The following is a 14053-nucleotide window of genomic DNA, read 5'->3' on the forward strand; positions in this document are numbered from 1 at the left end:
GATGTCTCCAGATTCTCTGAATCTTTCGATGATACTCTGTACTTGAATAATTTAATTTATGTAATATTCCAAGTCTCCAAAAAATTTCTGATTGTTGAATCTCAGTCTATCTTTACTTCCGAGAGTCTGCCTCTCCCAGCTGCTCTTTTTATACCCAGTCATGTTACTGAGCTGTTGCCAAATAACCTTATTAATTACAACATGCTCCTCCTGCTGTTTCTTTTTAGTATTTTTAGTATTTTCTCTTTTGTTACTCTTTGTCTTCTATTTTACTGTGAATAAAATATTGATTAATGAAACTTACAAAATCATTACATCATGTTTTTATTTAAATTTTACACAGCATCTCAACATTTTTGGAGTTGAGGTTGGATTTGTTAATTATGAAGGTACGTAATGTATATAATCAAAATCCAGCCTGTTAGTAACTACAGAACCTGAGCAATGCTTAAAATAATTCTTGAGAGCACAGGTTATTCATGTCGACATAAGTTCATTTTGTTGTGACAATAGATTTGTAATCACCAGAAAACAGAAGGTTTTTCTTTTGGTTTTCAGGAGTTCAGAACCACCAAGTAGCTCAACAATATCTGTGCAGCTGATGAAACAAACCAAACATAGATTCATTTCAAAATCTCTTTGTTATCTCAAAATATTTAGATAATCAACTTTTTATTTATTATTTTTTAATAATAGAGCCTAATAGAGCCTTTCTTGCCTTCCATAGTCAACTGATAGCAAGTAGAATCACTCATGCTTAGTTTTTCTACTGTATAGTTCAGTTTACAGTAAAAATATCTATTATGTGACTCATTTTAATCCATAAATCATACGTTCTTTGCTAGTTTCATGAGACTTGTGATGCCAGTTAGCGATGTTTGATGTAAAAACAGCTCAGCTGCAAAATGCTGCATCATGCAATACAGTACCTAATACATTACTGTTGCTGTAATAGGAGTTTAAATCACAAAAGACTTACAGGAACAGACAAATATCATGAAATTACAGAAGCCTTAGAAAAGTAAATCATGATGCAATGTATTCAGATGCATTTGTCAAATGAGATGATCTCGACGCATCGACAGCTTCTCCATCTTTTCCTGCGAATACAGTATCTTCTACTGGATCTGTACTTGCTGAGAAGCAGAATTGGATTTATCTCATGCACTCACCAAATAAATACATTTAGCTCCTTCAATTCAATCTGTGTGAGAGCTTCTGTCTCTTACTAAAAAAACTGAACCCTGTCCAACTGCAGTGAAACAGGTGTCTTATTACTCTGGCTTCATAAATCACTGCAGAGCGATGAAAAACTTAAGAGTGAGGACAAGTTGACTGTTAAACATAAGGTTGTTTGAGATTATACAAACAAAAGCGCTAAATTTACTCTGCCATAGAAGTTCAACATCCTTCTGTATCGAGTCACAATTCTTTGGCTAAACAGAGGCATTTGTGTGCTTTCTCACCACAAAACAATAGCACCCACGGTCTCATTCGAAGAAAATGAAGAAATCCTTACTTCTTGCTGATTCCAAAGGTCCTTTAATTATGTGCTTGGTTTTGTTTGCAAGATGAAAATAAATGAATGAAATTCCATCCAACAGGAGAATTGGAGGTGGACCTAATCAAGGACAATCATCTGAAAAATGTCCTGGAAGAAATCAAGTGAGAATGATTGACCTGATAATGCATCAGCTCACAATTACAAGGATGGTGGTAAATAAAAGAAAGGAGGGAGGTAGATGATCAGGCACAACGTGAGGAAGAGGAGGGCCCCGCTGCTGTAATGAGCACTTTATTTTCAATTAAGCCATCTTGCGTCCACTGTAAGCTCACTTTCTGGAATTTTTGATGATGCAAGGACTTCTTGGACTGGAAATTGTGTGGTCAGCAAACGTCTGCAACTTTGGTCATTTAAGGGAAGAAGCTCTTTTAATATGAAGAAGTAGAATGAACAAACAACAGCTTGGTTTCATGGATTTGGTTTATGGAATGTACAATAGATTTATTCATCAAAATTTCACTTTTGGCTACTATTTTCGTAGCTAAGTTATGGTGTTACCTGCTCTTCATGATAAACAAGCACATACCAGTTTAAGCAGAATAGAAGACATAGAAGAGCTGTTTGAAACAAACATCTCAGTGACTTAGTTGATTGAATTTATCTGTCAAGATTTCACTAACAATAATAAGGCTGCTGCTAACAGTTTTAACTGAGTAGTTTTCAAACAATAGACACAAATGCTTGTAAGTGCAATATTCTGGTACAACTCTTGCTCATTAAGATGATGTTGATTGAAAAATTTTAAATTATTCTAACATCTACTTTGACTTTTGTTTCATTTAAGTCAGCATGAACCCACAAAATGTTGTGATTCGTCTCATCAGCTTCGTTTGTTTTGGTCATGAATGAAACCCCCTTTTTTGCATTTCAAGCATGCAGCACATTGCAGAAGAAGCTCAGATGGTAAAGTTTAACCACTTTGTGACATTGCTGTTTTTTTTCAGCACACTTTAAAGATGTTACGGTGTTTAGGAAAGACAAAGCATTGCAGGTGTTATTTTGTCCAGTTCTTTCTATAAAAAAATGTCGTCACTGTTGCATTTCTTTCTTTAAATTGTCCAGTATTCTCCTCTGGCAACAGGTCAGGATAGTCCAGTAACCGTACCCTCTTCTTCCTCAGCCACGCCCTTGTAATGTGTGCAGAACATGGTTTTGCATCGTCTTGTTCAAAGATGCATTAATGTCCCTGGAAAAGGTGTCTTGAAGGCAGCATATGTTGCTAATGAGCTGATACCACCCCATAACATCACAGAGCCTGGCTTTTGGACTCGATGCTGATAACAATTTGGACGGTTCTTTTCGTCTTTGGCCCAGAATAAAATATAAAGAATAAAAAAATATCTGGAATACTGATTGGTTCGACTACAATATACATTTCAAATGTGTGGTGAATCCCACATGCCTCCAAGCCCCGAGAAGCTCGTGTCACTGCTGAAAAAGGTACAGTAAAGCTTGAAGTAGCATTTGAGAAAAGTTTCCCTTTGTCCGTGTGGTTATATCAGTTATTGCTGAACGGCGGTTCTTCATGCACTGCAGTCTGTGGGGTTAAAAAATCCCAGGTGTCCAACTTGAGCTTCCATCCTTGTCTCTTATGCACTGAAATTCTTCCAGGCTGCTTGAATTGTTCTGGTGACAGTTTAACTTGTTCTTGTTAAATATTTTCCAAAAAGGTGGTGAAACAGTTGAATAAATACCAATTGAGTAAATCTCACTCATCTGAAAATCTTGTGGCTTGACATGAAATGTTCTATTCCTTCACAACAAAAGCACAAAAACATTGAAATTCTACCAACTGAACACTTTTTTTCTGGATTAAGATTCATTATTTAATGTTTAGGTCAGGGTTTCTTACTGTGATGAAGCTTGAATGCTCCAAAGTTCCTTTGAATAAAACTGTCGGCCAAGTCACCAGATGTAAATATAGGATTTCCTTTATTTGTATATATGTATACTTAAATTACATAAAGGGATTCTCCATCACACCCCTACTCGATATAAAATGCTGCAGAGATAAATCAAAACGACTTTGTAGCTGTAAGGGGCTCTGAGGTGTTGGACAGAATATCTGGGAAACCATAGAACAGTTAAACTTCTTATTGATTTGCCAGAGAATCTACTTTATACTTTAATCTAATCTGTCCAGATCCAAGAAAGCTTTTAACGAAGGGAAGGAAGTCAACATTACAAAGGACGGTGCAAAGCAAAAAGACTGCAATAACGGGAAGGTGTTCAAGAGAGGAAGCAGATTTTCAGGCAAGAAGAATCCTTTTCTCCAGAGTATAAAAAAAAAACCAATAAAATCCCCAGGACTGTCAGGATAAGTAACAGAGACCATTCCTTTTAGTTTTACTGTGAAAAAAGTCAGATGACACATCGTCTTCTCAAACACAGTTGAGTAAAAAAAAATGGACACCCTCCTGCAATTTTAGGGCTCTAGTGTCAGGACATAATATAAAAGAAGAATCTGGTGTTTATCAGATCTTAAAATGGTGTAACTACAACTTCAGATGAACAACAAAACATGACATATCACACAGTGTATTTACTAAACAAACAACTATTTGGAGGCCATCATTCAAGTCGTTAATCTTAGTGAGTTTGCCCCAAAAGTCAGAGAAACAGCAAAAAAATTAAAAAAATAAATCACCAAGAGTAATAACACTAGTAATATGGATGGATCTAGTAATGTGGATTAAAGTTAACAGACTGAACAAGTATGGCTTGTTTGGAAGGGTTGCAGGAGCAGCACAGCTTAGCAAAAGCTGCATCTGAACAAAGCACAAGACTTCTGGAACAATGTCCTTTGGACAGACCAGACCAAAGTGAAGATGTTTGGTCATAATACACAGCAGCATGTTTGGAGCATATCAGCACAAACACCTCATACCAGCTGTCAGGCACGGTGGTGGAGGACTAATGATCTGGGCTGGTTCTGCATCCACAGGACCTGGGCACCTTGCAGTCATTGAGTCCACCATGAACTCCTCTGGATACCAAAGTATTCTGGAGTCTAATGTGAGGCCATCTGTCCCACAGCTAAAGCTTGGTTGAAACTGGCTCATCAACAGGACAATGATCCCAAACACAGCAGCAGATCTACAACAGAATCTCTGAAAAAGAAAAGAATCAAGGTTGCAATGGTCCAAAGTCCAGACCTAAACCGGACTTAAATGCTGTGCATGAACCAATGTTGTAAAGACAATAAAACAAAATTCCTCCACAACGATGTCAGACTGATGATGTCATACAGAAAACAATCACTTTATTAAGTTATTGCTGCTAAAGGTGCTTCTACAAGCTACTGAATCATGGGGGTGAATGGACCAAATTACATCCTGATATGTGAAACCTTACAACTGAAGGAGGGTGCATTTACTTTTTCCATGGCTGTACATATTTCTGAGGTTCATCAGAGGTAAGCAATCCACTGAAAACAATTACCAAAGAAACATTGAACATGATTATTTTGTTTTAATTGTAATAGCAAGCTGAGGAAGACTCCTACATTACTGGCATGAAGTTGGACACATTGAGACGTTCTCTGTACATTAACAACTGTTGTCTTTACATTTACACAAATCTCAAATAATCAATGTTTCTGTGAGGATGTGAAAACCTGTTTTTAAAACCCACGCCGCCGAGTGTCGGCCGGTCTTTCTTGAGGAATAATTTTAAAACAAATTCTTCATTTACAATCCTCGTAGATATTTTCACAAACTTAACAGGCGAGGTGGCAACTCCATTTTAAAAAACTGTTCAATAGAAAAAAGGTCACAACAATACCGACCGCACGAGGTCTTTTTCATCATCACTTCAATAAATCCTGAAAAAAAAAAAAAATAAAAATCTGTTCCACATCTGTTCATCAGTGGCTCTTTAAATTTAGAAAAATAATAACCGCATAGTAAACGGATGCAAGTTCATTTCAAAGGCTAAAAACAGAAATGGTGCCTTTCGGAGGACTAGAATAATAAACGATTGACCCATTTTCACCAGGCTTCAAAATTTAACACCCTAATAAATATAGAGATCAACGTGTGGAATGCATGAATTAGATCTGAAGTATCGCTGTTCATGTGACACAAAGCTTCAACTGCAGTTTAACATGTGGTCTTGCTGGTGAGGTTTTTTTTCCTTTAGGGCAGTTTGCATGTTAACCTCTTCTGGTAGTCTTGTGTTATTGAGTGACGGCTGCAGACGCTGAAAGCGAACGGGGATCAGAACAGTTTGATCATGCTCTCTCTGGACTTGCCGACTCCGACCCACTTCACTGAAATGAGAAACAACACAGACGAGAGTGTGACTGGCAGGTTTGGCAAACGGGAGGCCGGCTGGGTTCCCGTTCCTCCATTAACGTAAAGGATCGCTTTACGAACCTGGCACTTGCAGGAAGTCCTCGATGAACCGAATGTAATTTTGAGCCTGTGAAGGCAGCTCCTCGAAGCTACGGACCGTCTCGGTGCTGCAGCACCAGCCGGGCAACGTCTCGTAATCCACCGACACCCGCGTCAAAACGTCCATGTTTGCTGCAGCAGAAATGTTGAAGGTTTCTGGTTAATGGATTCATCTAATGACTCTATTCAAAGCTGGAAAAGTATTTGCCGTCTGTTAGCAGAATCACCACTGAAGAAAAACATACTGGCCACAAAAATGTGTGAGTGAAAATCTGAACAAACTGGCTGAATGTGGCTCAATTGCCAAATTAGGAAGCAAAGACAGGGGTTGTTTATCACCCTCACACTCATTAACTTAATAATCCAAGCTGCCTACTTTGGAAATACAAATAGAGCTAAATAAGATATACGAGCCTTTTAAAGTGCTGAAAACAGATTTGGAAATATTCAAGATGTTACAGTTTCTGCTGTGAAGAGCTGAACCGTGTAGAATATAGACTGAGGGACACGTTTATCTACCTGCAGCCACGTTCTTTACGGTATTTGTTTCTGCTGATCACGGATAGAGTTTTTAAAGATTTAAAAGTCAAGCTTGACCAAAAAAAATAAAAAATAAACTCTGCACGTCTGACTGCAGTCGTCTGTTCTCACTTCACTCTGATGGCTGAGAATTTACCGTTTTTACACACGAACACCAGAGATGTTCGAAATTAAGTGGGAACATTTGAGCTTTTCCTGTAGTTGCCGTTTCCATCAGTAACATCACAGTGGGGGGAAATGCAGGGAGGAGGGGTGGAGGAACAGCTGTTTGGAGCACTGTGTGCGTCTGATATCACTGAAAAGCAGGCACATGTTTGGGTTTGCAAGTATGGGCGTTCATTTTCTTTACTTATCTGGAGAAATAATTAACTAATGGGGGGGGGGGGGGACTGAAAATTAATCAGTAGTTGCAGCCTTTCAGGCGTCAAACTCCAGCCCATCTGCCTATTCAAAGGGGATATATTAAAAAAAAAAACAAAAAAACATGGCTGTCTGAAGTCTTTACCAAGTCAAAAAAAACTTTGTTTAAACATGTATCATTCTGCAGCCGTTCAAAAAAAAAACAAACTCCAGGCTCAGACGATCGCTGTCCGGCCTGCTCGTCTTTATCTTTTCCCAACTTCAAGCTCAAATGATGCTGCATTTCTTGTAGCCTGAAATTGGGTAGTCCAAACAACTCAACAACAAATTCTCATCAGCAGCCAACAACTCACTTAACTTAAGATGGCGATGAGCTAATACTGCTCAAACAGTAGGTTAATGCTTTATATACATCGCTATGGTAAGTGTGAGCTTGGTTTGCAAGTTGTGTGTGCATTGGCTTTAGGTGAGTTAGTGGATGCTCTAAAATTTCTACTGTGGCTGGAAATTTCTTTAAGAAAACTTTGGTTTGTTTTCTGGACTGTTACATTTACACAGTTTTCTTTGCAGAAGACTTTAGTGATAAACATCCCACCTGGGAAACTTGGCAGAGGTTGCCCATCAACCTTGTAGGCCACGCCCACTTTAATCTCAGGGAGTGTGTCCAAAATGTCAAGCTTCGTGAGGGCAATTCTGCAACAAGAAACAGTCACCAATGAGCTTTGATGACACACAAAACTGTTCCAACAGCATCAGAAACAACGTCAACAAGGGAGGGTGATATTCTGCAATGATCTGGATCCTTACGCAGAGAACCCGTTGACCATGTGGGCGTATCTGACCAAAATCAGATCCAGCCAACCACAACGCCGCTTTCGGCCCGTCGTCACTCCGAACTCTCTCCCTCTGGACTGTAACAGCTCACCGATCTCCTGCACAACAGAAAAAGAAAAATTAATAATCTCGGAACTTTGGGGAAGCACGTTTTGTTATTTTCTACTTGAAATAATGCTGACTCAGACCGGTTTGATACCTTCGTATCAGTGGGAGAAGTCAGCTGAGCACGCATTAACTTTTCAGTAACACCGTGTACATCTCACACACACACACACACGAGGGAGCTGATCAATGCTCTGTCACTGATAAGCTTCTTAACTGTCCAATGGGCATAAAAAAAGGATCTGAACTGTGTCTCACTACAGAAAGATGAACTGCGGTCTCATAGCAACCAGAAAAAGTTACAGTAAGACAATTTATTGGAGGATGAGTCAATATTTGGCGCACAGTCGAAGCTGCGCTGCTGAACGGGAGATGATGTATCGGCTTCCCAAACGTGTTTACCTGCGGAGCGTGAACATTAACCCGAGAGCCGTGCCATGAATTTGATACTTTAACCATAACATTCACATCTCTTCAGCCTGCAAACACTCACCCCCAGCTAGAAGGAACTGTCAATAAAACTGACTTACGCCTCTTTTCACTTACATTGAGCTGTTCTGTTGGGAAAGCACCCACACCCACTCGGGTGGTGTAGGCTTTGACGACGCCGTAGACTCGACCAACGTAAGATGGAGGCACGCCGAGCCCGGTGCACACACCTCCCACAGTGCAGTTAGAGGAAGTCACAAAAGGATACGTCCCTGTACAAGAGCCACGTATCAGTTAACATGGGGGGGGGTAAAGGCAGCCATCTATCTGCGAGATCGGTTGTACACGGGTCATGTCGCTCACCAAAGTCAATATCCAGGAGAGCCGCGTTGGCGCCCTCCACCAGGATTTTCTTACTGGGTCCAGTAAGAGCTTTGTGCATGAAGTACACACCATCTGTCACCAGAGGGCGAAGTCTCTCTGCATAGCTCTGAAAATAACAAAAAGGAAAAAATTCACTCAGCCCAGTGAGTTTAGATGAGGAGATGCTTCCTGGGCTGCTTTAGAACCGCAGCCATGTGAGCACTCCCCACTTTGGTTTTCATTTTATTAGGAATCAGAACTGACGTGGACAATGTCTCTGTGTAAAGAACTGGGTTAAATAATTAATTAAAGAGTGAAAGGGCTCGACGTGGTGAGCCGTCCTCACCTTCAGCTGCTCGAGTTCACCGTCTATGTCGACGTTGAGGTTCGGATACATCGTCAGGAAATGTTCCGCCAACTTACGGAACCTGCGGAGCACAACCAGGACAGCGATTACAGGCTCGTTCACATGTCTTCATGCAGGTTTAGGCACAGGCCCTCTCTGGTCCAGTGAACCGCCACAGACCGGCTTTAAAGCACAAGATACACAACAGACACAAAGACTGTCCTGTACAACTGCTCTGTGAGATTATGCCAGCCGTTTCCTGATGTGTACCACATGTGGGTGTTGCCACCTGCTGGCAGCCCAAGATACAGATTTAAACAACTTATCAAACCCGTTTATTCATTTTCTTCATGGTCCTCCCACGAATGTAGAAAGCAGCTTCGTGAAAAATATGTGGAAACAAGTACACTTTCAAAAGAAGCTGCTCATCGCAGCATGTTCAAATTAACAGATGTAGTGACCGTAAATATTCCAGCAGAGTCTGAATAGCAGCACTACTTACTAATACAGATACTAACTTACAGGTATCACTTTAACAATAATAACAGTTATAGTATGGGGAAAAATATAAACCAATTGTCATTATTGAGTATTACTCAAGCACAAAATATTGTTTCTACACATTTAAACATTTATTTGTAAGCTCGAACATGCTCACTGCTCCCCTTCAGAGCACCGTTTTGTTTTGACCTCTGATCAGAACATGTTGCTCAACATACAGATAACTCAGTCCATTTAGAAGAACTGATACCATCATGTGAGTTAGAAAACTTTACAGCTCGTCATCTCATGCTGTAGCTTTGGGCAATATTGTGCCAAAAACACAGCTGCAGGGGGGGGGGGGTGTCACTCAGCCAAAAAGAGCTGGGTTCAATCGGCCCATACAATGAGCAATAACACAACATGAGCCCTTTTCACGCAGCCCGTTTCAGGCTGGGACAGATTTCTGTTGCAGAAACACAGAGACAGAATGGGGTGTCGGGGCTGAGGTGCCTCTGAAATGATCTCAGTGCCACAGAAGATATTTCTAACCAACAGATTTCAGAATCAACTTGGCAACATCTTAGTAACATTCTGCTCTTTTTGTCGCCCCAGAAGGTCACGAGGAATAAGTGTGACATCTTTGGATATTCTGTGACGAAGCTGCGGCTGCTAACTGACTTACAGAGGAAAAACAAACGCTACTCACATCTACAGACCCGTTTTTAAAGCGATTACAAGCGTTACCCTGACTTAATGAGGTTGGGACAGTCTCTGGAAAATCCCAGCAGCAGCTGCATGCTAACACAGTCTTCTGATTCACAGAATGTCGCATCTGTGGATGTATTTAACGCTCAGTTAAGACAGTTTATCCACAACTTCAGAGGACTGAATGTAAATGTGTGTAACTCAAAGGTTTGATGAATCTGCCACCAACGCAGCTTTGTCATAATTAGTGAACCATTAGTATGAACTCAAGTGACATAAATCCCAGAAGCAGCAGCATTTTTCCTAAACCTCTACATGTAAGGAACACTTAGCTTAATTCACGACTATTTAAAAATGTGCCCAAACAAACACCACAAGTTTACCAGTAATCTAATTCCCAAAGGAAACACCGAACAAGATGCTTACTTGTCCTCGAAAACCTTGAAATCTGAGACGAGGTCGCAGACTCGCAGACCGTTCCGAGCCGCTTTGGAGGAGTAGGCAGGACCAATTCCCTTTTTGGTGGTTCCCAAACTAGAGAACAAGTTAAAAACACATTAATACACACAATAAAACTGTTGAATAAAAAGAAATGCTCTCGTTTGAGCGGACTTGCGCACGTCCACATACTTTTTCCCTTCTTGCTGCTGCCGCTGCTGCTCCTGGATTCCATCAGCAGCTTGGTGGAAGTTGAACACTGGAGGTGGACCAGAAGAGACGGGTCAATAAAAACACATTTCATGTTCAAAAACTGCAGGGACAAAAAGTCCAACTCACCAATGTGGGCACGGTCGGAAATCTTCAATCTCTCCTCCCATCCTTGTAATCCTGCATCAAATCCAGTGAACATATTCAGTGTCTCACATGTGCTGTTCGCAGCTGATGTACAGCACCGTGCAAAAGCTTCAAGGAAAACTCTTAACTTCATTACAGGAACCTTTTTAATAGCTGCAGAAATACAATATATAAGACAAAAACAAGAGTTTGCACAGCTCTAAAAAGCTTGAAAGTCAATATCTGGTCTGAGCTCCTTTACTCTTCAACAGTCTGAACCCTGTTAGAGAAGCTTTCTACCATTTCTTTAAGCAGTCTTCAGGAATAGTTCTCCAGGCTTCTTGAAGGACATCCCAAAGCTCTTTTTTGGATGTTGGCTGCCTTTTGTTCCGTTCTCTGTCAGATGATCCCACACTGCTTCAATAATGTTGAGGTCCGGGCTCTGGGGAGGATTCATCCCTCCATAAGACCTGCTGCCACTGATTTTCAGTCCACTTCTTGTGTCATTTGGCATAGCTCAGCCTTTTCTCCCTGTTTCCCTTCCTTAAGAATGGCTTCTTGACAGCCACCCTTCCATGGAGACCATTTCTGATGAGGCTTGGGCCAACAGTAGATGGATCAGCTGAAGGTCCAGATGCAGCTCTCAGGTTTCCACCATTTGTTAGGAACATCACTTTCATATACTAAAAAATCTGCTGCAGATAGCTTTTTTGTTTGTTTGTTTTTTGTTAGGCCCACCACTTCTTCTTTTGTCCTCCACATGTTCAGTTTCCTCAAAATGTTTCAAGAACTCACTGCACACCACGCTGCGCTGTCAGGTTTTCAGCTAATAGCTCTTTGGGAATCTGAGTGGTTTAAGACTTTTGCACCGTACTGTACATTTAAAAGAAATGCAAACAAAAGCAAGCCTCACATACTTTTTCTTTTGTATTCAAGCACATAATCTGATCTCACTGCTGCAGCAAGTGAGACTTTACCTTTGCCTTTACGCAGGTTCTTTTCAGCCTCATCAAACAGACCCGGCAGGTGGATCACCACTCCGTTACCTGCAATGTGGAAAGGCATATTTAACTATATTGGCAAATGTACAACTTAAGTGTTTCCTCTTTTCATATTTCCTCTTTTCAGTGGACTTGAAAACACATCACAGCAGTCGTATATTCTGAATGTACAATGAACAATAATTGGTGCGATTCTTCTGTTCTTTACTGCTCCTATGTGGACTCTACTCATGAGGTCAAACTCACTTAAACAAGGTTATTGTGACGGCTGTCTGTGATGCTGCTGAGCTTTATTGTCTGAGAGACTCTCCTATCTTTAGGTCATCTCTAAACAACTCTACTACTGAATCAGAGTCACTCTTTAAAGAGCATAACAGCGATGTGATAAGGCTGCCAGCGGTTGCTCAGATGTTCGCCCATATATTGGCTTTATTGCTTTAGTGGGACATTTAATCATCCCGCCAGTTTCAAGTCTCCAAAGGAGGCATTGTTTCCTACCGATGAAGGAGACAGCCTTCTTGTTGAGCACCCCACTGGGCAGCAGGTGGAAGTCATACTCCACTGAGTCCACGACCACTGTGTGGCCTGCATTGTTGCCTCCCTGCAGAAAGCACAAAACATTCAGCTTTGTTGCACGGCAGTTTTCACATTAAACACAAGGCCGGAGGCCATGCAGACAACAGCAACCATCACACTGTACAGAGGGTCAAATGACTCAACTCCCTGTAGGAACCGTTTCCAGCTGGCAACAACGAAAACACCAAACCCACATTTTTTAAAACATGTTGAGCTGCGCGTGAAGAGAAACGGGGACAGCTGGGGGGGTGACGGACGGTCGATGCCTTACATAACCAAACGCTGCATTCAATGGAAAGGCTTATCAGTATGTGGAGGTCACTTGCTGGGGTTAACTAATGTTTTCACCGCGTCAGTAAGACTGGAAATCAGAAACAGATAAAAAAAAATACAATGCTAGCACGAACTTAGCGTTTCACCATCCGGGAGGTCAAGGAAGGTTCTTGACGTCAGAAGGTCATGAATATTTTACAGCTGCGGTTCCGACTTCTATATTAAAAACTACGCCAAAATGTGACTTTTCTTTTAATGCAGCCGTGAAACAAAAGGGGGTCACTGTGAATGAAAACTGCGGGGTCAACTCGACGCTGTGGTAAGGTACCTGACACCTGCATACGATATCCGCATCCATAGCAAGCAAGTCCACCACTTTTCCTTTGCCCTCGTCGCCCCACTGCGCTCCGAGCACAACAGTCACTTTGTTCTGAGGCTCCTTCGGGGTGCGGAGCGAAGAGTCCTGCTGGACGCTCTCCCTCGGTCGTTTAACGACCGGTTCCCCGTTCAGAGAACCAGCCTCGCGTCCGTTCACGTTAGCCATGTTGCTCTCGGATGCCATGCTGCCCTCCTTCTGCAAACCGGAATATCTTTTTACCGCGTTCTCCACATCCACGGGAAGTCGTTTCTTCCGCTCCGCCACAAGATGGCGATGTCTCCTCTCGTAGCTTTCCTTCTTCTGTCAAAATATTTATGACTGGTCACAGTCACAAGTTGAATCTACCGATAAAGCTGCTGCATGCGCTCTAATAGAATCACAGAGTTGACAAAATAGATCAAACTTGCTTATTTTTCTGGTTAAAATGACATTTTAATAAGTACAACGTTTACAAAGAGCACACGCACGTAACATGATTCACTCCTTACAACTTCCGTTTTTGGTTTTAAATGCGAACAAGAAAACTAAAAAACGTTTCGTTTCAGTTAATGGAAATGGAGTTTGTTAGTTATTTGCATTAACTATCATGATACATTACTGTACGCATCTGTGGGTCTGGTTGTATATATTCCTCCTCTACTGGAATGTGCACTCATATATGTTTATTTTAGAAATCATAGACAATTTTGTGTCCTTGCACAAATTTTGGGCCTCTCACAAAATAGGGACATTTAAAAAAAAAGAAAGAGAGATGGGGAGGGGGAACTGAATTAGTTACAGGGAGCCGCCTAGTGAAAGTGTCCCACATATGCATCCCTACATCTGTATGACGGGCATAAGTAATCCCCTCTTTCCAATGGAGAAGCAATAATAGTAATAATAATAATATTCCCCTCAGTCCTAAAATGCTGAAAATCACCAAAAGAT

The 14053-nt window shown here is 41.2% G+C and overlaps 1 protein-coding gene across 1 annotated transcript; it reads right to left on the reverse strand.

The window, feature by feature from the left end:
• Positions 1 to 5020: 5020 nt before the first annotated feature.
• On the reverse strand, positions 5021 to 13346 carry adssl (adenylosuccinate synthase, like). Its single transcript, XM_072374833.1, has 13 exons — positions 13076 to 13346; positions 12397 to 12499; positions 11875 to 11943; positions 10901 to 10951; positions 10754 to 10820; positions 10550 to 10657; positions 8936 to 9017; positions 8590 to 8716; positions 8344 to 8498; positions 7666 to 7790; positions 7454 to 7551; positions 5941 to 6090; positions 5021 to 5834 (listed from the first exon to the last, which is right to left on the reverse strand). The coding sequence occupies exons 1-13, from the start codon at positions 13307 to 13309 to the stop codon at positions 5782 to 5784; spliced, it is 1422 nt and encodes a 473-aa protein (XP_072230934.1). The 5' UTR covers positions 13310 to 13346; the 3' UTR covers positions 5021 to 5781.
• Between the last annotated feature and the right edge of the window lie 707 nt (positions 13347 to 14053).

Source organism: Leuresthes tenuis, unplaced genomic scaffold (assembly GCF_036924035.1).
Source record: "Leuresthes tenuis unplaced genomic scaffold, fLeuTen1.0.hap1 SCAF_21, whole genome shotgun sequence".
Taxonomy (NCBI): domain Eukaryota; kingdom Metazoa; phylum Chordata; class Actinopteri; order Atheriniformes; family Atherinopsidae; genus Leuresthes; species Leuresthes tenuis.

What these genes read in the sequence shown, in the direction of transcription:
- adssl (XM_072374833.1), bottom strand. Translation starts at nt 13,309, where the DNA reads ATGGCATCCGAGAGCAACATGGCTAACGTGAACGGACGCGAGGCTGGT. An exon ending in GAAGGCTGTCTCCTTCATCG is followed by an intron (nt 11,944 to 12,396) that starts GTAGGAAACAAT and finishes TCCACATTGCAG; the next exon opens with GTAACGGAGTGGTGATCCAC. An exon ending in TCCCAACAGAACAGCTCAAT is followed by an intron (nt 7,791 to 8,343) that starts GTAAGTGAAAAG and finishes TCTGTTGTGCAG; the next exon opens with GAGATCGGTGAGCTGTTACA.